The sequence below is a fragment of the Marmota marmota genome, unplaced genomic scaffold (genome assembly GCF_001458135.2).
Source record: "Marmota marmota marmota unplaced genomic scaffold, marMar, whole genome shotgun sequence".
NCBI classification, from domain to species: domain Eukaryota; kingdom Metazoa; phylum Chordata; class Mammalia; order Rodentia; family Sciuridae; genus Marmota; species Marmota marmota.
Window position 1 is genome coordinate 58,993,216 of NW_025999842.1, and position 27,940 is coordinate 59,021,155.

The 27,940-nt window shown below is 37.1% G+C and overlaps 1 protein-coding gene across 10 annotated transcripts in view; it reads left to right on the top strand.

The window, feature by feature from the left end:
* Phactr2 (phosphatase and actin regulator 2) overlaps positions 1-27,940 on the top strand; it is a 199,493-nt gene that overhangs the window by 99,163 nt on the left and 72,390 nt on the right. For all 10 annotated transcript variants that reach the window (XM_048799305.1, XM_048799321.1, XM_048799290.1 and 7 more), the window contains one exon: positions 2,657-2,824. In XM_048799305.1, the coding sequence (XP_048655262.1) occupies positions 2,657-2,824 (168 nt within the window). The remainder of the gene's footprint in view (positions 1-2,656; positions 2,825-27,940) is intronic.

A 27,940-nucleotide genomic window follows, 5' to 3' on the forward strand; every position in this document is an offset into this window, starting at 1 on the left:
TTTGCAGTCCCACTAGCAACATATGAGTGTACATTTTCACCATATCCTCACCAACATTTATTGTTGCCTGTATTGTTGATGATTGCCATTCTGACAGGAGCGAGATGAAATCTTAGAGTAGTTTTGATTTGCATTTCTCTAATTGCTAGAAATGTTGAACAGTTTTTCATATATTTGTTGATAAATTGTATTTCTTCTGTGAAGTGTCTGTTCAGTTCCTTAGCCCATTTATTGATTGGGTTATTTGGTTTTTTTGGTGTTAAGTTTTTTGAGTTCTTTATATATCCTAGAGATTAATGCTTTATTGGAAGTGCATGTAGTAAAGATTTTCTCCCAATCTGTAGGCTGTCTCCTCACATTATTAATTGTTTCCTTTGCTGAGAAGAAGCTTTTTAATTTGAATCCATCCCATTTATTGTGACTTGATTTTACTTCTTGTGCTTTAGGAATCAGATCCTAGGTCGACGTGGTGAAGATTTAGGCCTATTTTTGCTTCTATTAGGCACAGGGTCTTTGTTCTAGTGCCTAAGTCTTTGATACACTTTGAGTTGATTTTTGTGCAGGGTGAGAGATAGAGATTTAATTTCATTTTGCTATATATGGATTTCCAGTTTTGCCAGCACCATTTGTTGAATAGGCTATCTTGTCTTCAGTGAATGTTTTTGGCACCCTTGTCCAGTATGAGATTACTGTATTTATGTGGGTTTGTCTCTGTGTCCTCTATTCTGTACCATTGGTCTACAAGTCTATTTTGGTGCCAATACCATGCCATTTTTGTTACTTCAGCTCTGTAGTATAGTTTAAGGTCTGGTATTGTGATGACTCCTGCTTCACTTTTCTTGCTAAGGATTTCTTTAGCTACTCTGGGTCTCTTATTTTTCCAAACAAATTTTATGATTGCTTTTTCTATTTCTATGAAGAATGTCATTGGGATTTTAATAGAAATTGCATTAAATCTATATAATGTTTTTGGTAGTATGGCCATTTTGACAATATTAATTCTGCCTATCTAGGAGCATGGGAGACTTTCCATCTTCTGAGGTTTTCTTCAATTTCTTTTTTTAGTGTTCTGTAGTTTTCATTGCAGATATCTTTCACCTCTTTTGTTAGATTGAGTCCCAGGGTTTTTTTTTTTTGTTGTTGTTGTTGTTGTTTTGTTTTGTTTTGTTTTGTTTTTTGAGGCTATTGTGAATGGAGCAGTTTTCCTAATTTCTCTTTCAGTGGATTCATCATTGATATATAGGCATGTGTTTGATTTATGGGTGTTGATTTTATATCCTGCTACTTTGCTAAATTCACTTATGAATTCTATAAATTTTCTGGTGGAATTTTTTGGATCTTCTAGATATAGAATTATGTCATCAGCAAACAGTGATAGTTTGAGTTCTTCTTTACCTATTTGTATCCCTTTAATTTCTTTCTTTTGTCTAATTGCCCTGGCTAGAGTTTCAAGCATGATGTTGAATAGAAGTGATGAAAAAGGACATCTTTGTCTTGTTTCCATTTTCCACTGGAAAATGCTTTCAATTTTCTCCATTTAGAATGATGCTGGCCTTGGGTTTAACACACATATATATATAGCTTTTACAGTGTTGAGGCATGTTCCTACTATCCCTAGTTTTTCTGGTGCTTTGAACATGAAGGTATGCTGTATTTTGTCAAATGCTTTTTCTGCATCTATTGAGATGATTATATGATTCACCAATGTGTTATTATGCGAGTTTTCAAAAAATACAGAAAGGACAAAAGGATCGTACCTCCCCCACAAACCTAGCACCTAGATCCAACACTTAACATTTTGCTGTATTTAGTTTTATTGCATATTTATCCATCTGCTCATTTTTTAAAGTGCTAAAAGCTATTTCATTGAATGAATAATACTGTAGTTTATCCATTCTGGGCTGCTTCTAATTCTTTGTCACTAAAATCTGGTAGTTGGGGTAATGAAAGTCATTGTTATCTCCCTTCTGTTTAGAACTTAGTGCAAGGAAACAAGATTTTGTGCTTTTCTTCTGATTAATAAAATGACAAAGGCATATCAAGATATGTTTTATCACACACAATACCTGCATCTTCCACATATTTCTTGCTGTTAGTGATAGTTATCAGATAAATTGAAGCTGAAAACTTTTAATTTTTTTTCCCTTGTAACAGGAGCAAAAGATAGTTTTAGCATTGTAAAAATAGCATTTAGCTTCCTGGCATCAAATTGTATTTTGTGAAGGAGAAACTATGGTTTTAACTACACCATAACTGTGATATTCATTACTGAGAATGCCAAACTAGCCTCCAGAGGAACATCCTATTTCTGGAATACTTAGAATCCTCTATTTCTGCACAAAATATTGATGTGGTTGTTGCCGATGGATTCAGCTGTGTTTTGCAGAACTTCACTTGTCTGTCCCCACCTGTTATGTAAGTCTCTTGCTTTCTTATTTCCCAAGTACCATTACCTAAGGGGACTATAATTTCTGACGGATTGATTAACTGATTGATATCAGGGGAGTCCTACCAGCTGTGAAATGGGACAAACTCAACTTTATGTGAGGTTCAATCAGAGTAGTTATGCTTGCTGTTAAGAGTCCAGGAAGAGATAGTTGATGCTGGTTTTAACTTTCATTGAAGCCTTTCTCTGATTTGACTTTTCTTTCTATAGTTGATGGACTGGACAAAGCCTCTATAGCCAACTCAGATGGCCCCACAGCAGGTTCCCAGACGCCTCCCTTCAAGAGAAAGGGGAAGCTCTCCACCATTGGTAAAATCTTCAAGCCTTGGAAATGGAGGAAAAAGAAGACTAGTGACAAATTCAGAGAAACCTCAGCAGGTATGAGTGTCTGAACTGTGTTGCAAGACAGGATAAAATGTTCCAAGTTTTCAAAAGGTAGAAAACTGTGTTTTGCGGACTTCTATTCAGAAAAACGTTCATATTTGGAATGAATTTTTCCAAATGAATAAAATTTAAGGATAACATAACTTAAGAGTTCTGGCTTCCCCTATTTTTGTATTGACTCTTTAATATATTCTTGTTTTTAAATATATATTTGTAAATTCATATAGAAAACTAAGGTGTGAGGAGGAGGAAGCAGAAGAGAAGATTAGAAATGAAATGTTACTTATCCACATTATGGTGACGGGCGTCCATGTTTCTGTATATACTCACAATGACATCCCTATTTACTTAGTTCAGTAGTACAGTCTTATTTGTGAATTAAAACTTCTAAATACAGTCTTTTTTGATGTATTTTTTTCCTATGGGCAAGAATTCAGTGGCTGTACGAAAGAAAAGTATTACTGCATTTATTGTTTAATTTTAAACTTCCATCCTGTCCTTAGGACAAGTAAATCATCTCTGCCCTAGGACAGCCATAATCCCATTGATGTGAAAATTTGTGGATTTATTAAAATTAAGAATTACATTGCTTAGTGCCTTTCATATGGACTCATGGAGGAAATTGACTTTAAATCTCAGGCCAGATCTAAGCCCAGTTTAGCAGGTGCTCAATGTCAATGGTTTATCTTTAAGGAAGAAATGTGCTTATCTCTTGACATAAGTTCAATTTTCTTACTGTCCAAACAATCCCTTCACCAGAATTCCTCACTGCATGAAAGTCTAATATTGTCAGTGCATATATAGGGTCACAGAGCAACTTAGTAGTCTTGCTAACTGGCCACTAGCACTAGAGCTGTGAAATTAAATAGAAAATATATGCACAGCCGAAGGGTATGCAGTAGAGACCTAAGCTCCCTGAAGAAAAGTGCCTGATGCATTTGTAGCTACATGATTTCTTTAAGTATTTACTACTTAACAAGAAATAATGATATCCAAAATTTGTTTCAAAATTCTCTTTCCAGAGTGATAAATTGAAGATTGTTTAAGTAGACAATATGTACCGGGGTTTGATTATTCTCAGCTTTCTATTATACGTATTGGAAAATACCTATAATTTCTAAAAATGGCAAAAGAAGTGAGACTCGCCTTGGGGGAATTAATGGTGGCTTGGTTATTGGGTCCTTTTCACTGCTGGGTAGCTTCCTGGATTAAAAGGCCCTGGGAATCGGTGGACAGAAAGCAGTGCTATATGAGGACAACAGGGTTGTGTTTTTGCCAGAAAGGTACTGAGGGTACCAAGTAATATTAATTAAGGAAGATTCAGCCTCAGCTTCCTCAATTTCAAAATCTGTAAGTAGAATGAACTAACTTCTCAGGTGTTTGTGTTAGTCTGCTTTCTGTCATGTGACAAAACACTTCCGATGACTTGAAAGGAGAAAAGATTTATTTTGGCTCGTGGTTTCAAAGATTTCAGTCCCTGGTCAGCTGACCCCATTACTTTTGGCCTGTGGTAAGACAGAACATCATGGTGGGAACAAATGGTGGAGCAGAGACACTCAGCTCATGGCATCTGGTGCTTTTGTTTTTTAAATTATTATCGTTTTTTACGTGGTGCTGGAATTAAACCTAGGTCCTTTGACATGCTAGGCAAGTGCTCTACTACTGAGCTACATCCCCAGCCCAGCTCATAACTGGTAAGCACAGAGAGAAAAAAAAGGAAGGAGCAGGGATCCAAATGTACCCTTTCTGACCACACACCAATGACTTACTTCCTCCAGCTAGGCCCCACCTCCTAAAAGTGCCACCACCTCCTAGCAGAGCCATCAGCTGGGGACCAAACCTTTAACAAATGAACTTTTCAAGGACATTTAAACTTCAAATCATTAGCAGTGCACTAGTACCAGATTCTGCTGTTTCTCTGAGAGACACTGGCTGAGCATCTTGTTCTCCCCTGTCCATCAGGTGTAGGTGGAACCACAGCAGCCTTCTTAAGTGCTCCCTCTTATATTTCCTTAAGCATTAGGAGAATCTGGCTCTTTAGTTACCATGGTTACCCAAGATGGGACTAGGGCTCTAGACAGTAGCATTAAGAAGATGAGAAGAGGGGCTGGGTTTGTAGCTTAGTGGTAGAGCACTTGCCTGGCACTTGTGAGGTGCTAGGTTGAATCCTCAGCAAGATATAAAAATAAATACACAAAATAAAGGTATTGAGTTCATCTACAACTAGAAAATACTTTTTAAAAAAAAGATGAGAAGAGAGGATGGGAAACTTCTTCAGCTGTCATTCTTGCCCTTTACCTGAATCTGAGCTAGTCTTCTGTCCTCACAGAAGACACTTTCAAAGAACTTTTGCTTGTTCTTTCCTTGTCACTTCTCTTTAATGAAAAAGTATGTTATTGTCACCTTATTTGTATATTTATTTAAAGACTTTAACTTCTGCTGAGATATGTGGAAAGTATTAGTGAAGCTTTAGACCAAAGCAGCAAATGGCATATAACATGAGTTTTTTTCCATATCCAAGAAAGTTGTCACATATAGACCAAAACTGATATATTTGGAAACAGCCAAGGAAAAGGTATCTTCTTTAAAAAAATGATCTCTAACAGTTAAATTGAGCTATTTAGATGTGATTGAAGCCATGTGCAACCTGACAATCTGTGAAGCCCACCTTGGGCAAGACTCACAGTATCTGGAGGTAGAAAGAGAGTGAGAAAAGCACACAGATGGCAGGTTAGAGGACTCTTCTGCTTCTTGTAAGACAGAACCAGAACAACAGGCATGTAGCTGCATGTTGAGGTGGGTGGTCATAGGAAAGTATGGGCATGCAATAGTAGAGATTCAGTGACCAGGTGAAACCCAGATATATTAGATATTAGTGTAGTAAGAGAACAGTGTCCCGGCACCCAGGCTTGAAGGCTTAGCAGGGGGAGGGGGAGTTCCCCCCCAGCAGGAGTACAGGTGAGGAGGACAGAGCCCTGGTGATCTTCACAAGCCTAGAATCTGACAATTTGAAAGAGACAAGAGACCTGGGATCTGCACAGCATGCTGGTGCCAGAGAAGATCTCTGCATTTCCTGCTTATACATACAGTGCCATAACTGGGAGCCATCTTGAGAAGGGTTCTGTTATTTGACTTGTTGTAAAGGGGATCAGAAGTACCTGCATTTTTCTAGCTCCAAGATCCAATGGCCTTTTCTTATCCCAGGCTCAGTGGGCATTTATTCCAGGAGACAGTTTTGGCTCAGGTGCAAGACTTCTGCACAAATCCGCTCAGAATTCTATGTGGTAGGAATTGCAGTCTGTGGTGTGGAAGGTACTTTCTTGACAGTTGACAGTTTGGGAGATCTGCTGTTAGAATGGTGGTAGCGTGAGGCTGATCCCTTGAGTGTGATTTCATGTCAAATCCAAAATTGGGGCTCTAGCAAAATGGATGGTAGATCTCATGGAACTTGCTACCTCTGCTCCCAGCATAGATCTTTGAACCCCATGGCCTCTCCCCACCTGCCGCGCTCCTGGTGACATGAACTAGTGTTTGTCCCTTGAAGCATACAACCCAAGGAACTCTGGGAAGAATCTCTGCCTAAAGGCAGAGGCTTGGCTTCACCCTGGGATGTGTAGCCCAAGAGACTAGGAAGAGATTGTTGCTTAGTGAGTTATACATTCTGTGGTGGCTCAGTCCAGTGTGCAAAGAAGCTTAGAGGGACTCCTAAAAGCCTCAGCCACAAAGCATTCCTGCCAGTCACCTGGAGAGCACCACGATGAAAAGAATTGGGGGCTGAAGAGCCCTTAGCCAGTATACTATTATTTTTATTTTTCTCTTTTTCATTTCTTCCCTTTTATAATTGTGATTTTTTAAAAATTTTCTCCTGCTTTCTTTTCCTTTTATAAAAATATTTTTATTCTGGGGCTGGAGTTGTGGCTCAGTGGTAGTGCACTCATTTGGCATGTGTGATATACTGGGTTTGATCCTTAGCACCTCATAAAAATAAATAAAATAAAGATATTGTGTCCCTCTACAACTAAAACATTAATACACACACACACACATATATTCTATTTTTTTACCCTTTCTTTTCGGTTATTGTTTTTACCCCCCTCCCCTTTTTTTTTCAAAACTGGGGACTGAGCCCAGGAATTAGCAGATATTGGGTTGCTGCACTGTCACTGAGCTACGCTTCCAGCCCAGCTGAGAGGAACTGCATCTAGCATGACCCAATCCTGCCTGAACCTTGGCAGATACATCAACTTAAAGAATGCCCCTAAACAATGATATGATAACAAGTGTGCACAACTAGAGGGGTCTGATGTTCTGTTCCTCGACAGTCACCCCATATAAGAGCAAAGAGAAATAATACTTCTATGTGGATATGACACCTATGAGGTTCCTCAACATCACTTGCTCCTACATCCTGTCAACCTGGACATGAGTGCTGCAGAGGGTGGGCTCTAATCTCAGCCTGTGGCTCTCCATGTGAAACACCAGGAAGTATACTAAGGGCTAAACAGAGGATGAAAGCTTCAGGTCCTTCACCCCAGTTGAAAGAGTCAATATCAGAATTGCTTTCACCTAACAGAGCCAATTTCAATAGTGGCAATGGAAACCCTTACCACATGATAAGGGCTTCCACTCCCAATGTAGGAGTATTCACAAGGGTGCATCCCTCATGGTCTGTGGTGTATACCACATCAGCCTAAATTACCAGAGGGACCCACTGTTTCACGAACTACATATTAAGCATTCCTCAGGCTCTGATACAGTGTGCCTTGTGTCAAAACTTACTAATCACAGCCAAAGAAGCCATAGGGAGAGTATACTATGAAACCCAATTGGAATAAAACTCAACACTACACAATAAAACCATACTTCAAACACATTGTTAAGAGAAGGTTGCTTATTAAGACAGCCCTCACGTAAAAGTGGAAGAGATATCCGCCCCAACAGATACATAAATCTTAGCATGGAACCATAAGTAATATGAAAACACAAGGCAGTATGAAGCCTCCTAAAGTTTATAACTCTATAGTAACTGATTTTAAAGCTATCAAAATAGATAAAGTGTCAGACATATAATTAATTGAAAAGAACAATCTTTAAAAGCCAGATGAATTCCAAGGGAATTCAGGTAAACAATTGAATGAATTAAGAAAGGCAAGGCAGGATATGAATGAGAAATTCAGTAGAAAGACAGAAATTTAGGAAAGAACTAAGCAAAAATCTTGGAAATAAAAATCTTAATAAATCAGGTTTAAAAAGAAACAAACAAACATCCTCAGTTGAAACCCTTATAGTCAAACTAGATCAATTCTTGAAGACAAGTCTAATGAAATATCACATTCAGATGATAAAAAAGGAAAAACTAATAAAAATGAAAAGAACATACCATCTCTGGGACACCATTAAAAAAAACAAGCTCTTGCATAATTGGAATAGATGAAGGAGAAGAGCTATAGGCTGAAGGCATAGAAAATCCAGCAAATGAAATAAGAGAAAATTTCCCAAATCTTGGGAAAGGCATGGATCCTCACATTCAGGAGGCAGGTAGAACCTCAAAGAGACATAATCAGAAAAGAACCTCCCTGTGACCTGTTGTAATTTAAGGGCCAAAGTGTAGGACAAAGAAAGAATATTAAAATCTGGGAGAGAGAAGACTGGCTCAATAAATTAAAAAGTAAGAGTCAACAATATGCTACCCGACAAAAAAATCATCTCACCTGCATAGAACAACACAGACTGAAGGTGAACCGATGGAAATGATATTCTAAGCAAATGGAATCCAAAAGCAAGCAGGAGTAACTATAATGATATCCAATTAAAATAGGTTTTAAAGCAATCAGAAGAGATAAAGCAGATCACTCTGTATTGATCAAGGGGATATTTATTAGGAACATATAATGAGGGCAGGGGTTGTGCTCAGTGGTAGAGTGCTTGCCTAGCTCATGTGAGACATTGGGTTCCTTCCTGACCACCACATAAAAGAGAGAAAGAGAGAGAGAGAGAGAGAGAGAGAAAGAGAGAGAGAGAGAAGTTTTAAAAGTTGTAAAAAAATAAATAAGATATAATGATTATAAATATATATACACTGAATGATGGAGCATCCAGTTTTATAAAACAAGCACTGTTGGACATAATGGGAGAGAGAGACTCCAATATAACAATAGTAGGCAACTTTAATACTCCACTCTCAACAATAAATGAATCATACACACACACACACACAAAAAAAAAATTTTTCATTAAAAAACCAGAGTTAAATTACATTGTAGGACTTAACTGACGTCTACAGGATATTCCACTCAACAGTTTCAGAATATATATTCTTTTCATCTTTACATGTGGGACTTTTCCCACAAAAGACCATAAATTAGGCCACAAAGCAAGTCTTAACAAATTCACAAAAACTGAAATAATTTATTACGTCTTATTTATTACAGTGGAATGAAACCAGAAATCAACAGCAAGAGAAACTTCAGAAATTATACAGAGATTGAACAACAAATATTGAATGAACAGTGAGTGGGTCATTGAAGAAACCAAAGGGGAAATTTTAAAATTTCTTGAATCAAATTAAAATGGAAACACAACATACCAGAACTAGTGGAATTCGATGAAAGCAATACTGAGAGGGAAGTTTGTTGCAATAAGTGCTTACATAAAGGAGGGAGGAGAGGGAGAAAGATCTCAGAGAAATTACCCAATGATGCATCTCAAGTATTTAGAAAAACAAGAACAAACCAAATCCAAAATCAGTAGAAAAAAATAAAGAGTAAAGATTACAGCAGAAATAAATGGACAAAAAAAGAAACCATACAGAACTTTAATGACACCAAGAGTTGATTCTTTGAAGAGATGAACAAAATTGACAAACCTTTTTAGCTAAACTAACTAAAAGAAACAAAGATACAGATAACTAAAATTAGTTGAAAAGGGAGGTATTAGAACAGATACCATTGAAATTCAAAGGATTATTAGGTAATATTTTGAAAAACTATATGCCAATAATTTGAAAAATCTAGAAGAAATGGACAAATTTCTTGGCACATGTGACCTAAGATTAAAGATAAGATTGAAGCAATATCTGAGGTTATAGCTCAGTGGTAGAGTGCTTGCTTCACACACATGAGGTGCTGGGTTCAATCCTCTGTACCACATAAAAAATAAATAAAATAAATAAAGTAAAAATATTGTGTCCATATTTTAAAAAATTTTTAAAAAGATTGAAGCAAGAGGATATAAAAAAATCTAAATGGATCAATAACAAGTAATGAGACTAAAAAAGTAATAATTTTTAAAAATCTCCCAAGAAGAGGAGAGTAGGACTGAGTGGATTCACTGCTAAATTTTACCATCCTTTAAAAGAAGAACTAGCACCAAGCTTCTCAAACTATTCTATAAAATAAGAAGGGAAGGAACCTTTCCAAACTCATTCAACAAAGCCAGTCTTACCCTGCTACTAAAACCTAATAATAACACAACAACAAAAAAGAGAGCTATCGACCAATATCCCTGTTGAACCTAGTGGCAAAAGTTCTCAGTAAAATATTAGAAAATAAAATTCAACAGCATATTAAAAAGATTATTCACAATAATCAAGTTAGTTTCATTCCAGGGATTCAAGGATAGTTCAACATATGCCAGTCAATAAATGTAATGCATAATACAGCACACAAAGAAAATAGGGATATGATCATATGATTGTCTCAATAGCTGCAGAAAAAGACTGTGATAAAATGCAACATTTCTTCACCATAGAAGCCCTAAATAAGAGAGGAATAGAAGGATCATACCTCAGCATAATAAAGGCTGTAGAAGACAAGACCATTGCAAACATCATGCTAAAGGGGATAAAATGGAAGCAGTTCCTCCAAGATCAGGAACAAGACAAGGATGTCTATCTCACTATTCTTACTCAGTTTCAGTACTAGAAATTTTAGCTAGAACAATTAGACAACAGATAGAAATTAAAGGTATACAATAAGAAAAGGAGGGAGTCATATTGTCCCTCTTTGCTGATGATATGATTCTGTACATAGAAAATCCGAAAAACTCCACTAAAAGACTTTTAGTTCTGATAAACAGTTCTGTGAAGTAACAGGATACAAAATCAACAAATAAAAATCAGTAACATCCTTATGTACCAATAAGGAATCCACCAAGAGGATATGGAGAAAAAGGAATTCTTCCATCCTGTTGGTAGGAATATAAATTAGTACAGCCCCTATGTTATGGTGGTTCCTCACAAAACAAAATAAATTCATCAACCACTCCTGAGTATATGTCTGAAGGAAAGGAGTCAACATACAAAGGAGATACCTGTATACCCATGTTTATTGTGGCACTATTCACAATAACCAAGATATGGAATCAGCCTAGTTGTTGTCAACAAATAAACACATAAAGATATTTTATAAATATAGAATGGAGAATTATCCAACCATAGAGAAGAATGAAGTTCAGGGCTTTCATTCCAGATGGGTAAGATGATGCTGGATACCCTGAATGGACACAATAGAGAATACATGCAGTGCATTCCTGCCAACCCAGCTATTTTGCCATTGTACACATGGCTTCCTTTGGTATCTAGACATTACATTATGATGTTCTTTGACTCTTCCTTGTTTCTCACCATCCTTTACATTCTGAGTTCCAAAAACCATAGATTTATTTCTTCCAAGTGTAGAATCTTTACCATCAGCCTACCCTCTCCATCTCTGTTGTCCAGTCTTTATCACTCCACATCTCCGTTCTTGCAGTGTAGCCTTTTTTGCAGTCCTTAGGTTATTTATTTTTAGCTAACTCTAGAAAACTAGAGAAGTTCAAGAGTGGCTGTGTTCTAGCAGCCTCTCTAGGTCTTACCATCCCTCACTTCTAAGTCTGACAGGGAGATTCAGGATGGCACAGGCTTCCAAGTACCACAGAGTAGCTAAGATAGCAATGTTCCAAGGCTCAGACAAGGCAAATTGAGCAATGAGTGCAACCAAATGTGTTTCAGTTGGAGTCACGGAGCACCATGGGTGAGACTGGGAAACCCAGGCCTCAGTAGCCAAGGTGCTCTGTACCCTGGTCGTAGTGTTCATGCACAGATGATGCCTGGGCCAGGGGATCAGAAAGACCCAAACAGGACCCATCCTTTTTTGAAGGAGAAAGAAACAGAGCTGGTACCTAGGATAGGAACTTACCAAAGGAGTTAGGATAGGCACTCCCTGTATAAAGTGGACCAGGGGATGAATTTAGGGGAGAGGGTCTCCTCAGATCTCAAACCTCCAATGCCGGAATGGAACTACCCAAGACCTCTGGGAATTGGGGGGTGGGCACAGAGAGGTGTGGTCCCCAGAAGCCTCAGATGAGTGGATCTGGGAAAACTGGTGGGCAAAGCACCCAATGCTCCCTCCCCTCCTCCTGATAATTCTGGATATTGCTGGGGAGAATTTTCCTTTTGTCCTGTTACTTCTTGACTCAAACTTGTGACTGACCCCATAGTGTTTCCTAAATGAATTCCAGGCTCTCCTCATTTTAACCCAAACTGACCTCTTCTGCCTTACTTATCTTTCTTTAAAGAGTCCGCATACCTTGGACTTCGTCATGCTGGGTCACCACAGAGCCTGCCCCAGGTATTTTTGATACCTGATCTTTCTTCCTTCTGTTCCCTCTTCCTCTGAGCTCCCTCCTGCCCCTGCTATACCTATTGAAATGCTACTGATCATTCAAGGGTCAGCATCATGTCTCTTCCTTCCTAAAGACATTCTTGACCTTGATTCTGCACCAGCTGAGTTGGAGCCACCACCTCCTTTGTTTGTACTCCTGTTAGGACACCTATACAGTCAGCTCTCCATGTGCATGGGTTCCGTATCTCTGATTTCAACACACTGCACATCAAAAATATTTGGAAAAAATTGCATCTGTGCTGAACATATGTAGGCTGTTTTTTTTTCATTCCCTAAATAATGCAGTGTAACAATCATTTATATTAGCATTGACATTGTATTTGATATAAGTAAGGTAGAGATTATTTAACGTATACAGGAGGATATCCATAGATTATATGCAAATACTGTGCCATTTAATATAACAACTTGAGCATTAACAGATCCTGGACCCAGTCCCCATGGAGGCCAAGAGACAACTGTCAAGACAACTTGATTCCTTTTCTAGTTTATGTGTTTGTCTTGTGTTCCTTATTTACTGTAAGTATTGAAGGTGAGATCATCCCAGTCACCTTTACTCCACTTCAGGAGGTACATTATAGAGTAACTCTCCTTGGTATAAATTTCTTTAGTATGCCTTCAATTGCTTATCTATTGAATGTTCCCTATAGCTACAAGTGGGGCACTGGGTGCTTCAGGACTTTATAAGAGAAACTTAAGATTAAAAAATCAAAGAAAAAGACAAAATGCTAACCCAAAATGTGCTTCACAATCACAACTGTGTATAACTGTTAAGAAGCTGATTAAAAAAAAAATAGGGAAAAATTCTCTTTCCTATCTTTTACCCTTATTTAAAAGTATGTTATACTCCTAAGTAAAGAAAATCAAGACAATTTATCTTCATTAAAATTGTGACTTTTATTTACATTTTTAGTAATGGGAAAGGAATGTCCATCTAGATTTTTAGATAACATCCTGATAAGTGTCAGCATTTGAGGAATCAGGACTAACTTGTACAGAATCATGTGGTAAAACTTGAGTTTACAAAGGTAGTCTAATAGTAATGGCTTTTATTGGATGCTGTTACATACCAAGTTCAGCTCCAAGAACTTTATTTATATTGACTCATCAAATCACTAAAACAACCATATGAAGTTTAAGTGCTTCTGTTATACAGTTCTACTGATGAGGAGACTGGGCCCAGAGATTCAGTGGACTTCCCCAACGAAACTTCTCTGGCAGGAGGCTAAGGCAGTATTTGAAGCCAAACAGTAGGGCACAATGATCAGTATTTTGGACCATTATACTGATGCATCTCTAAAGGATAACTTCCTACCCAGATCAATAGGGATCAGCCCTTGAAAGGTGATGTTAATAGATAGGTTTGCTTCACACTCTAGTTTTTGCTGGAAGAAGAATTTGGTCTGGCGAATTATTTTGGTTCTACTTCACTGGACTGGTTTCAGTAGTAAACATGTAGAAAAATGGTTGGTAAGTGTTAAAATTATGTTTGATCCTAATAAGGTATAATATTGCTATAATTATAGAAGCATAATGCTGCTGCTGGGGATTATTTCTCCTATCTACGAAGTTAAAGGATTTGTCTAAGGTGATATTTGTTAAGGACTACTCTGGTTGCATTCATAAATGACAGTGTTTTAATTTATAGCTCTCATTTCACCAGGAGAGTGGAAGCGCTTTCACCCTCATATCTTATTGGAGGAAGAGAAGGGAATCTGTCTATTGCTTTACTATAGCAATGTTACATAACCAGGCACTGGCCACACATCTCACCCAGGTCTAGGAAGGGCTCCTTCCTCTCAACGAATATTTACAGAGCATTCTCATCCAATTATGCCAGTCACTATTAAGGACTCTAGGGACACTGTTAAAGACTCCAGTAACAAAAGAGACTCAGCTTCCTTCTCTTGTGGAGGTTACATTCTAGTAGGGATGAGTCAGAAAGCAAATCCAAACAGATTAGGTAGAATATTAGAAAGTGACAAGAGGAAAATACAGCAAGAAATTAGAATAGGCAATCTAGGAGGGAGGTTATAGTTTAGAATAGGGAGGTCAGGGAGGCTTTATTGGGAAGGCAACAGTTAAGCAAAAGTGGGAAGGAGGGAGGGAAAGCCCTTTGATAAATCCTATTAAGTAATTGCACAGGTTAGAGATAGCATGCACTTCCTCCTATCAATAAGGATGTTAACATACAGTGATTCTTGTCCTTATAAATTTTAATTTATAATAATTTAATTTAACAATGAAAATGCCTCACAGTCATGAACCTTGTGATTGTTAATCTTGACATTTGCTAGGCAACACCAAATCATATAATATTACTCTATATTATATTTCTACCCAAAGAGGTATAGAAAATCAAAAAAGGGATTGAGCCTTACAATATAAACATTTTATAATGGCTTTCCTTCTCTCTCTCTCTCTCTCTCTCTCTCTCTCTCTCTCTCTCTCTTTTTAACCAGGGATTAAACCCAGTGGTGCTTAACCAGTGAGCCACATCCCTGGCCCAACTCAGGGTCTTGCTGAGTTGCTTTAGGACCTCTCTAAGTTCCTGAGGCTGGCTTTGAACTTGCAATCCTCCTGCCTCAGCCTCCTGAGCCACTGGGATTACAGGCCTATGCCACTATGCCTGGCATTGCTTCCTTTCTTGACGTTAAATCCAGGAGCCAGATTCTGAGAAGTCATTAAACCAAAAGTCAAAAAGCCAGCCTCCTAGAGTGCTAGAATCCCTCATATGTTGGTATTTTTTAATTTTATTTTTTTTATTTTTTGGTGGACCACTTTCAGTCACTGCTATTGTAATCATGACCTTCTCAAAAGATGTCATTCTCCATCATTTATCATTTGTTTGGTTTTTTTGGGGGGTGGAGGTGGGGGAGTGCATGTGTAAAGTTCTAAGAACTTTAGCATGTGTAGGTTTGTATAACCACTACTGCAGTCAGACTATGTTACAATTCCATCACTCCCAAAATGTCCCTGGTACAATCCTTTTACAGTCAACTGCTCTTGGCACCCCTTCCTTTGCCACTAACAGATGGCATCACTGATCTGTTCTTCACTTTAGTCTTGTCATTTCAAGAATGTCACATGTGGGGGTTGGCGTTGTGGCTCAGTGGTAGAGTGCTTGCCTAGTGCATGTGAGGTGATGGGTTCAATCCTCAGCACCATATAAAAATAACTAAATAAAAGTATTGTGTCCACCAACAACAAAAACATATTTTAAAAAAATGAATATCAAATGGAATCCTTCAGTCTAAAATCTTTTGAGGCTGGTATCTTTCAATCAGCACAGCAGCTTTGAGAGGTTTGTGGCCAACCATGTTGCCATATTTGTTCACTGTTCCTTTTTAAGGATAAGTAGTGCTCCATAGTATAGACCTGCACCATAGTTTGGTTATCCATTCACCCAGTGGAGGACATATTGTTTTTTTTCCAGTTTGGGTTAATTACAAAGAAAGTTGATATGCACATTCCTATACAGGTTTTTGTGTAAGCCAAAGTTTTTATTTACCGAGGGAAAATATGTAAGAGTAGGATTCTTGGGTTTTCTGTTAAATGTGTTTATAAGCAATTGTCAAATGCTTTCCAGAGTTTTATATTCCAGCAATGTAGAGAAGTTCTTGTCATTCCATGTCATTGTCAGCACTTGCTGTTGTCATTGTTATTTTTTATTATGGTAAAAAGCACATATGATAAAAATTCACTATCTTAAACATTTTTAAATGTGCAGCTCAGCTGTGTTAAGTGGTTTATACTGTTGAGAAAACAGATCTGCACACGGTTTTCATTTTGCAGAACTGAAAGTCTATACCTAGTAAATAACTTCCTTTCGTCCCCTGCTAAACACCCTTCAACTTCCTTTTTTTAAAAAATCTCTCTCTCTTTTGTTTGAGACAGAGTCTTGTTAAGTTGCCCGGGGTTGGTCTCAAACTCATGGGCTCACATGATCTTCTTGTCTCAGCCTCCTGAGTAGATGGGACTATAGGTGTGTGCCTTTTTACCATAATAAAAAATAACATGTCCTGTACCACTATTCCACTTTCTATACCTATATGAGTTTGCCTATTTCCCTTACAGAAGTGGAGTCATGCAGCAGTTGTCCTTTTGTGACTAGCTTATTCGCTTAGCATATGTTGTAGCATGTGACAGGATTTCTTCTCTTTTGGAGGCTGCATGATATACCACATTTTGTCCATCCATTCATTTGTCAATGGACATGTGCATAGTGTCCACCTTTTGAATGTGGTGAATAGGACCCCTGTGAACCTGCATACGCAGGTTCTGCATACTGACAGTTTTGTTAGGCCTTCTGATAGGGATGAAGTCATATTTTGCCATGGTTGAAATTGGGATTTCCTTAACGGCTAATGATGTTGAACTTGTTTTCATGTACGTCCAGGTACTTATCTACCATTCCTGGTTAGTAAAGTTTCTGTTTGGGTCTTTTGCTTATTTTTTAATTAGACTATGAGATTTGTAAATATTTTCTTCTAGTCCATACCTTGTCTTTTCATTCTCTTAAAAAAATCAATAGATTTTTCAGGCAAGATATTTAATTTTGATGGTCTGGTTGATCAATTTTTTAATATTGCTCTTGCTTTTGGTATAGCATCTCAGATCTCTTTGCTTAATTCCAGGTCATAAAAAATTTTTTCTCCTATGTTTTCTTTAAAGCTTTTATAGTTTTATGCTTTACATTTAGATCTATGATCAATTTTGGGATATTTTTTTACGTAAGGTTTGAGGTTTAAGTCAAGGTTCATTTTTTTAATCCCATTTTTTGAAAAGATTATTCTTTTTCTATTAAATTCTTTGCAACATTTTGAAAAATCAGCATAATTCTTCTTTCATATATCCTTTTTGGTAAAGGTCAATTCAAGTCTTTTGGTTAATTTTTAAGGGAAGTTTGTGTCCCTCTGCCAGAGGGGGGTCTGTTTGTTTTATTTTTAGGGGGATTGTTTTTTGTGGTGTTAGGGGGTCAAGCCCATGGCCTTGTACATGCTAGGCAAGAGATCATACTGAGCTACACCCAAGCCCAGATAGTTTGTTTTCTTAACACTGACTTTTAAGATGATATTTTCTAAGTACATTGCTCATTTTAGATTATGTTATCTGGAGAGGTTTCCTGCCAGACTTATCTTTTTATTCATTTACAATGTCTTTTATAGAACATGAGGTCTTCATTTTGATGAGGTACAATTTATCATTTTTTTTCCTTTTTATATTGTGTTTTTGGTGTCTTGTGTGAGGTTCAGCAGCGTTGGTTGGAAAGGTTATCTTTTCCATATTCAATTGCTTTTGTGCCTTTGTTGCAAATTAATTGGCCACATGTGTGTGGTCTATTTCTGGGCTCACTGTTCTCTTCATCTATGTATCTGTTCCTTCATAATATCGTACGTTTTTGATTACTGTAACATTAAAAGTCTGCAAATTGGATTCTGTGATGCCTAAACTTCATTCTTCATTTTAAATTGTTTGAACTTACCTAGTTTCTTTGTCTTTTCATTTAAATTTTGAAATTGACTTTATTTTCTCAAAAAGTTTCTGCTAGGATTTTTGTTGGAATTTCATTAAATCTATCCTGCAGTTTGGGTGCACTTGATATCTTTTCTGTGTTGAAACTTCTAATCTATGAACTGGTTTGCTTCTCTATTTAATTAGTTTTTCTACTTCTTTCATCAGCATTTTGAAGTTTTGAGAAAACAGTATTAAGTTTACACTTAAGTAATTGTTTCCTTTTTTAGCTATTGTGAATTATAACTATTTTTAAATATTTATAAATGTTCATCTCCACTTAATCATTTCTAGCTTATAAAAATATAAATGTATACCTTCTTACCAAACTGACTTGTTAGTTTTAGTAGTTCTAGTGAAGGTTGCTGGGGACTTTCTTTTATTAAAAATAATGATATCATCTTTATGTCATCTGTGACTGGGAAAGGTTTATCTCTCCCTTTCTAATCTGTATGACTTTTATTTCTTTCCTTGCAGTAGCTGGGGTGTCTACTCTAATAGTGAATAAGAGCAGTGAAAGGGGACATCCTTGCCTTCTTCCCACCCTTAGGGCGAAAGCATGCATTAAGCATGATGCCTGCTGAATGTGTTTTGTAAGAGCACTTTGTCAGTTTTGTTCTTGGTGGGCTTTTTTGTTGTTGTTGTTGTTTGTTTGTTTGTTTGTTTTTAGAGTATTTATTACATATGAATAGTTGTTGAATTTATTAAATGCTTTTTCAGCATCAATTGATATGATCATGTAAGTTTTCTTCTTTAGACTATTATCATATATGGTTACATTGATAGATTTTTGAATATTGAACCAATTTTGCATTCCTGTGGTAGACTCCACTGGATTGTGGTATTATTATTTTTATTCATTACAGGAATTTATTGGAATATATACATGTATATATATGTACATATATATACACATGTGAACATGTGTATTTATTTATTGGAATATATATACTTTGTGTAAGCCAAAGTTTTCATTTACCAAGGGAAAATGTGTTAAGAGTAGGATTCCTTATGTAAGAGTAGGATATTTTTTTATGACTGAGTTCACTTAGCACAATGTTTTCAAAGTTAATCTATCTTGCAAGATGTATCAGTACTTTACTTCATTCCACTGCTGACTATATTTCATTGTATAGTTATACCACATTTCATTTATCCATTCATAAGTGGATGGACTTTGGGCTGTTTCTGCTTTTGGCTATTATGAATAATAACAGCATTTGTGTATGTTTTAGTGTGGCATTATGTTTTCACTTTTCTTGGTGAATTCCCAGAAATGGAATTGCTGAGCTATATGGTAATTCAATATCTAGCATTTTGAGACTGCCAAATGGTTTCCCAAAGTGGCTGCACCATTTTATATTCCCACCAGCAGTGTATGGGCATTCCGGTTGCTCCACAGTAGTCTGAGCCACATTTGTTATCATTGGTCTTTTTTATTATGGCCATCCTGATGGATATGCAGTTGTTTCTCCTGTACTCAGGATTCTTCTCTTTCCTCCTTACTTTTTTATTTTCCATAAGCACATTTTACCTTCTAGCATTTGTAAATCATTTTTTCAAACATTTATCCTCTGGCCCTGCTTCCAGGAGATTATAAATTCTCTGGGATTTTCTTTGTAATCTCTGGAAAGATCTTGAAGTAAGTAGAATTGAGCTTGGCTTATGTTGAGTATTCAGTAAATGTTTGTGAAACAAATGAATTAGTGAAAGGCTCTTGATGGGCCTTATCCCATCTCATCTATGGAGTGTTTGCCAGTGACTCTTCGTAATTGGAAAGTGCTAGAATGGGTATATACCTTTTATCAAGTCTTCTTTAGTGTCATATCACTGAGAGTTACCTAAAAGAGCCTTCAGAAGCCTGAGAAAGCCATAATAGACAAAATGAGTATTTCACCAGGGTAATGGATGGGATAAAGACCTATTCCCTGATGAACGGATTATGAACTTAAGTGACTAAAGTTACCATGTATGACAACATGAAGGTCAGCGTGAGGGCATCATTGACCAAAAAAAGGAGGCAGATGGGGTTGTGTTTTAGTGTACCTGTGTATTTTATAACTAAACCTAATCCAGCCAAATGAGTGTTAGAAATTCCGTGAACAATGATGATAACATAATTTTACCACATATACTTTTTTGAAATTCTTACCCTGTTTTCCTAATAGTACAGTATGGTGTCAGAATAGATTTCCTCTTTATGTCTAACATGCTTGACATATATAGGAGACTAAACGTTCCTCTTTAGTTTTTTTCTCCCAATAGAATATTTTTTTTCTTGACTCAATCTTTATATACATATGTGGGTGAAAGAATCATTATAGCTCCACCTTTTATTTCTGAAGCATTTATTATTTATCGCAGGTCTATTCTAATAATGGTGAAGCCCATTTATGAGAAAGAGTAATATCACACTAGAGCTAGGTTTTGGTGCTTTTGTCAGAATGGAAATCAGTGGTTTCATACATATAGTAACTTTCCACCACAAGTTTAAAATAGCCAGCTGCACAATAAAAGGGCCAAACCATCAGGACCCACCTTCTACAGATTAATATGAACCATAGACTCTTGTTTCTAAATGGAGTTGAGAAGATTCCCTTGCTTCCTGTACATTTGGGAGAATGGGCTATTGCCTGTTTAATCCAAGCTGAGCTTGGGGTTTAAATCTGTGGCTCCATAGATCTGACTAGAATCTCAAGGGCCCAGACTTTTCCAGAAGGAGTTAGTTCTTCTAGGGCTGGGGAACTCAAAGAAGCAGTGTACAGAAACGGTCTCAAATGAACTGATTTCTGATTCTAAATGACATTTTTAAAAATCATGTTCACTCGATTGAAATGTATTATTGTTAGCTTTGCTTTCCTGTTTAATATTTCTTTGTCACATTTGAGTCTTAAGAGGGATGTGGAGGAAAGGAGCAATGTTCCCATCAATCTTTTAATAAAATGAGGCTTCCATCGGGTTGACACAAATGAGCTTGCTTTGCTTCAAGAGAGGATCTGATTGTTTATATCCCTTATTTGGGTGAATAATTTCCTAATTTCATTTTCCTTTGGAATGGTGCCATTTTAAACCTGTCTAAGGGTACCACAGAACTCCTTCTGGCCTGGGTCAAAGAACTCACGTCAGGAAAGCCCATTATTTTATTTCCTTTGCATATTATTTCCCGTTGTGGTTCAGATTTGTTTTTTTCATCCTGTGATGAATCCGGTCGTTATCACAGGAGCTAAATCCTGGAAAGTGACTGTTTTCTGGCTTGCATATTTTCCTGACCTGTTTCTCACTTGGAATACAAGCGCCATCTTAATTCCTCTTTCTTTTGCGGTAGTGGAAGTCATTTACTCATCTAGACTTAGAACACATTTTGTCCCAAGTTTTCTTAAGCCACTTCCAGAATCCAGACTCTATAGGTCTTAAAACTCGCACTCGTGAAATTTCTTTTATTTTAAAGTGTAAATGTTTACTTGTTAACTCTTATAACATAGGATTTAAGAGGCTACCTGAGAAATAGAAGAGAGTAAGAAATATGGTTGGAAAAAAGACTGAATACTGGAAAAGTTAGGAAACTCGTCATGCATCAGCGTGGTTAAAATTCCTTTTCATTAATTTTTTCATCTCAGCATTTATGTAGTATAAAAAAGTTTCATAATTTAATTTTTCTAAATGGTAGGAAAAGTACATAACATAAAATTTACCAGCTTAATCATTTTTAATTGTATAGATCACTAATGTTAAGTATATTCACAGTGCTGTTAACAGACCTAACAAACTTTTCATCTTGCAAAAACTAAACTACCATTATAGCAATTCTTCAGCTGGGATTGTGGCTCAGCAGTGGAACATTTACCTAGCACTTGAGGCCCTGGGTTTAATTCCCAGGACCACCCAAAACAGCAACAACAACCTCTCAGTTTTTCCTTCTCCTAACTCCTATAGTTTGTTTTTAAAAGAAACCTTAGATGAAAACAACCAGGATGCCATCTAAAGTTTAATCATTGATTTTTTGGGGGCGGGGGGTATTGAACCAGGGATTGAACTCAGGGGCACTCAATCACTGAGCCACATCTCTAGCCCTATTTTGTATATTATTTAGAGACAGGGTCTCACTGAGTTGCTTAGTGCCTCGCTACTGCTGAGGCTGGCTTTGAACTCACAATCCTCCTGCCTCAGCTTCCTGAGCTGCCGGGATTACAGGTGTGCTCCACCATGTCTGGCTAGTCATTGATTTTTAATCATGCATTGCTGTATTGCTCACATTATGTACTTCTTTCTTTCTGCTGAGTTTTTCAATTCTTCTCATAGTAAAAAAAAAAAATCAAATGAATTATCACCCTGAGATTTAAAAAATGTTCCCTTTGGGTAGATATCACCCTGATATCTACCCACATAATTTATGCAATTTACTAAATGTGCAGCATTATGATATAGAGTACTTTTCTGAAAAATCGAAAGCAAAAAAAAACCCTTTTATTTATTATTCATTTGAAATTTTACTTAGGATTAAACTTAATGTCGGAAGATGAAAGGTAGGTATTAATCACAATAACTCATTCTAGTTACCTTTTTTCTGTGTCCGATGCTGTTTTAAATGCTTGCAATCTTCCCAGTTACTCTGTGAATATGTTACAATTACAAGCCAAGTTTTACTAATGAATGAGTAGTGGGGCACATAAAGGTCAAACAATTTGCCCTAAAATCCAGAGTTTGTGATTAGCATAATCCATATTTGAACCTTTTTGGCCTGGCTCAAGATTTCATTCTTAATCTCTGTACCATGCTGCTTTTAGGTGGATAGGAACAGCAGAGTAAAACTGCCAGTTGGATGTTAGCAAAGGTCTATACAAAGGTATACGGAGAAAATGGAAAATAGGATGAGAAAAGGCTAATATATTTGTCTATATTTTGTGTCAAGCGTATGATAAAACGTTTAATCACCCTGATATCTATCACATTATGGTCATAGTGCCTCTGTTCTTCTTCTTTTTAAAAAATATATATATTTAGTTGTAGATGGACATAATATCTTTATTTTGTTTATTTATTTTTATGTGGTGCTGAGGATTGAACCCAGTGCCTCACACATGCCAGGCGAGTGCTCTGCCACTGAGCTACAACACAGCCCCCCTTTGTTCTTATATGTAGAAACTAAGACTCAGAGAGGTTTAGGAGCCCATCTGGATCACCTGCTAATAAAATGCAGCATCTGTTTTGAACACAGAGGTGCTCTTAGAGGTGAGAATATGTCCTGTATAGAAGTATTCTGCTATGTAGAAGTCTGTTAAATATAAAACACATTTTTTATAAAAATAACATTTATTCCATATATGTGAATATTATATATAATATATACAAAAACTCCTATGTAGAATTACTTCTTCACAGGACATGTTCTGACTCTTAAGAATTACATATAATGCACATGTGTGTATATTAAATAGAAATCCATTTTATAATATAAAATATACTGTTTTATATCATATTTAACGAGGAATATATACCTTCTGATCCATGTTCTATTTTCTGGTCTTTCAGTTTTACTATCCCACTCCGGAGTTTATACCCAAAGGATTTAAAATCAGCATACTACAGTGGTAGAGCCACATCAATGTTTATAGCAGCTCAACTTGTAATAGCTAAACTATGGAACCGACCTAGGTGTCCTTCAACAGATGTATAGATAAAGAAAATGTGGTATATATACACAATGGAATATTACTCAACCTTAAAAAATGAAATTATGGCATTTGCCAGTAAATGGACGGAGCTGAAGCATATCATGCTAAGCAAATAAGCAAATCCAAAAAAAGCGAAAGCCATGTTTTCTCTGATATGTGGATGCTAATTCACCATGGGAGGGGGGCACTAGGGAAGAATAGATGTACTTTGGATTAGGTAGAGGTGAGTGAAAGGAGGGGAGGGGGCAAGAGGTAGGATGGATGATAGAATGAATCGGACATTATTACCCTATGTGTACCCTGATTACACAACCAGCGTGATTCTACATCGTGTACAACCAGAAGAACGAGCAGTTATATAACATTTATGTATGATGTGTCAGAGTGCATTTTACTGTCATGTATAACTAATTAGAACAAATTTTTAAAAATTTAAAAAATGGTGAGACCCTGATATTACCTGCATAATCAGAATTTGAAACAGTGGGAAGGGAGGTTATGGAAAGAGAGAGTATTTGTCGAAGTTGAAAATGACCTTTGCTCTCAAACTTTAATCGTTATAGTTTCAACCACAATGAAAAGGCATATTTACCCAAACCCTATTTTTTTTGTGTAATCTTGGAAAATAAAAGTTTTCAGTCAAGTTACCCTTTGTCCTAACACTGCAAGACCAAAGAGGAATCAGGGATAGTTTACCCCTCCTGCTTTAATCTAGGTCCAGACCAGTTTTACCAGAGGAAAATTGTTCTTTACAAATATTGTCATTCCATTGTGTAGGCAAGATAGTAGGGATAAGAGAGAAATGTGTAAAATGCTCAAGAAAACAAAATGTTTAATCACCCTGGTATCTAGTCTGGTAAGATATGTATATATCTTACAAAGTGTATATATCTTAAAAGTGATCAATGTGGATTTTAGGAAATTGGTTCTCAAATCTTCTTACTAACTTATATTGGGTTGCCCCCACCTGTTAGTCTGAGTTGATGATTTTATAATGTGTGCTGTTCATAGATTAACTAAATAAAAAGAAGCTGTTAAGATTGTACACTCCCCATATAAAAAAAATGGCCTATGATATGAAGAATTTCAGACACCCTAAACTCAGGTAGTAAAATTTGATATTTAAATGAGTGGGAATGTCCTGATCTGGATAGTTTAGTGTCACCACGATCTCTTTTGTGTCTAATCTTTCTGGTCACCGACTGCCAGATCTTTTTTTTTTTTTTTTTTCCCTGACTGCCTGATCTTAAGTGAAAGGAGATATCCCATCTTGATCAGAACTGTGGACTCTCTGAAATGCGTAAGAATATTTGAGCCCAAAGCTTCTCTTCTAATGGATATCATTCATGATCAAGTATGAAAACCCTCGCCACCATGAACAGCTAGGATTCACATTTGAATCATTCCTCTAGCCTGTTCTTCTGGTGGGAGATTAGGATGCTGTTATATTCTAGGGATAATTATCACTATCCTCATTTCAAACGTCCTTTCCTTCTGTGGTCTCACCAGGTCTTGGGTGTATCCTCGCATTATAAAGTACCAAGAAATGGAAACGTACCATCTTTTTATTGAACTGGATAAATACAAAAGCACCTGTTTTGGGCATTTGTGTTTCCCACGAGTTGGAAAGAGTCGGAGTGGTAGGAGGAAGGACTGGGTGGGTGTGTTCCCTGAAGCACAGAGGCCCAGGCCTCTGATTACTCTCCTGAGATTGCTTGTACTTCCTGAACCATCTGGAATTGAGCACTTGTTCATTGTTCAAGTCCTGAACCTTTATCCCTTGATAACAAATCCCAGGTCCCCTCAGGTTGATCTGCCATAGCCATTCCCTGCTTGCCTCCTGCAGAAGAAGTGATTTTTGGCTTCTGCTATTTGCACAGGTCAAAGGCAGTCACCTCATCTCTCCTCCCGCCTGAACCTCTCCTGTCAATCTTGCCTCCTGAAATTTTAAAACTATTACATACATTTGTTCCATGAAAAAGCATGATGCTGAATGTTTGTAAAACATCTTTTATGCAAAAAGGACAAAATGAATATCTGATAATGAATATCTGAATTTCCCCCAGGAAATCTAGAAGGAGACACGATACCCAATAAAAGTTGTTAATTGCTTGTAGAGTTGGAGGAGGTTTATTTGAATTGGTGAAGGGCAGAATGAGAGTAAGAATTATAACTTTAGCCCTTTATGATTTGAACTGTGAGAATACACAACCATCTAAGGGCTGGGGATGTAGCTCAGAGGTAGAGCGCTTGCCTAGCATGTGCAAAGCCCTGGGTTCTATTTCTGATACCATTACATAAATTAATAACATGAACTTGGAAAGATTGTTCTTCCATCTGAAGTCTTAAAGAAAAATTAGAAAACATTGTACCTTTCATGGGAAAGTTGAAATCTTTTTAATTATCAATGCAGATTGGAGAAGGCAGAGTGGGTAGGCTTTTAGTTAGACACAATTAAGTTCAACCAGATTCTAGCTATGACTAAAAGGGTATTTAGCCTCTCCAAGTTTCAATATCCTTATTTGCATGGGAGTAATAAAAATAATCGATTATCCTATATTTTAGGTATACTGGGGCGGGGGCCAACGAGACAATAATTATAAAAATGCTCTCTAAGGACAAAATATAGAAATGATTACTCTTAGGTTTCTGGGGGGAAGTTGTGACACTAATGTCCCAAGAAAAGGGACATCTTCCTCTTTCTTTAGGCCTAACCAAGTTTCAAACTCAAGGGGGGGGGGTGCAAAAAAGAGGGTTTATTTACTTCTCCTTTCATATTTCTACCCTGCAGACCTAGAGGATCTTTGGTCTCTGCTAGAAGAAAATTCAATTTAAAAACTTTAGTTGACACCTTTTTGATTAGTCAGGGCTCTTTATTGTTGATGAATCCTAAAAGGCTTAAGCAAACAGAATGTATTGGTTCATGGAACAGAAAAGCCCACGGTTATAGGGTTCAGGCATAGGGTTCAGCCCAGGGTTCAGGCACTATTGGATTCCGATATTAAAAGCTATTTATTGGGGCTGGGGATGTGGCTCAAGCGGTAGCGTGCTTGCCTGGCATGCGTGCGGCCCGGGTTCGATCCTCAGCACCACATACAAAACAAAGATGTTGTATCCGCCGATAACTAAAAAATAAATATTAAAAAAAAAAGCTATTTATTAGGAATCTGTGTTTTTCTATCTGCTGAGTCTATGTTCTAATATGTTGGCTTTTTGTTTGTTTGTTATTGTTGTTGTTTACAACTTAAGATCTCCTCTTGTGCAGGTAAGGTGGTCACTACAAATCTAGGCTCATGTTCAGCAAGTTTTAACAGCTCCAGAAGGAGGAGAAAGCCTTGCATTCCTATTGCTCCAGCAAATTTCTTGGGCTTGGATTTCATTGGTGGGACTTGGGCATGTTTCCCTCTCTGAACCAATCACTGTACCAGGCTGATACCATCTCTTACTGGAAAAAAATCTGGGAGCCATCAAGCCTAGAGGCTAGAAGGGAAAAATGGTTTCCCAAAAGAGAAAAATCAGGCATCTGTTTCTAAAAGAAGTGGGAAAAGATGCTGTGCATGCCTTCTTCCCTGCCCCCACAAGACATTTAGATTACCCAATGTCTGCTCTGTGAAATATGATTATTTTTGTTATTATGAGTAAAAAACAAAACAAACAAAAAAAAACAACAAGACGTCCCTCCGAGGGCCTCTACTAGAATATACAACTATGTGCACATGAATTTAGCAATAAACAATGTACAAGTGGCACATGCTATAAGAGAAATAACAGTAAGAGCCGATATTTGTTGAATGCTTTCTAAATTCTAGGTAATGGTCTGTGCACTTTATCTGGTTTAAGTTATTTGATCTCCATAAGAACCAGTAAGGTAGCAGCCATGATCCTGTTTTGCAGATGAAAAAGCTGAGGCACAGAGAAATTACATGGAAGGTGCAAGACAGTGAGATCGCCCAACAGGGGGCGCTATTTGAAGAGTTCTTAAGTTCTAGGGAGGATTTCACCTAAAAGAGAGAGAGGGAAACAGTCGAATGCAAGGAACATTAAACGTAAATGAAGGAACAGAGCTGAGGAGTTGCCACAGATGTTTAGGAAATGATAAGAAGTAAAGTTTGACTTTAACATTGGACGTATTAAAAAAAAAAAAAAAGGTACAAGAAGATTGAGGAGAAGATGGGTTAGCAGGGCCAGATATAAAGCTGGTTGCTGCTCCGAAGAGTTCAGCTCTGCTTTAATCTGAGCATTTTTGAGCAGGGGAATGGCAT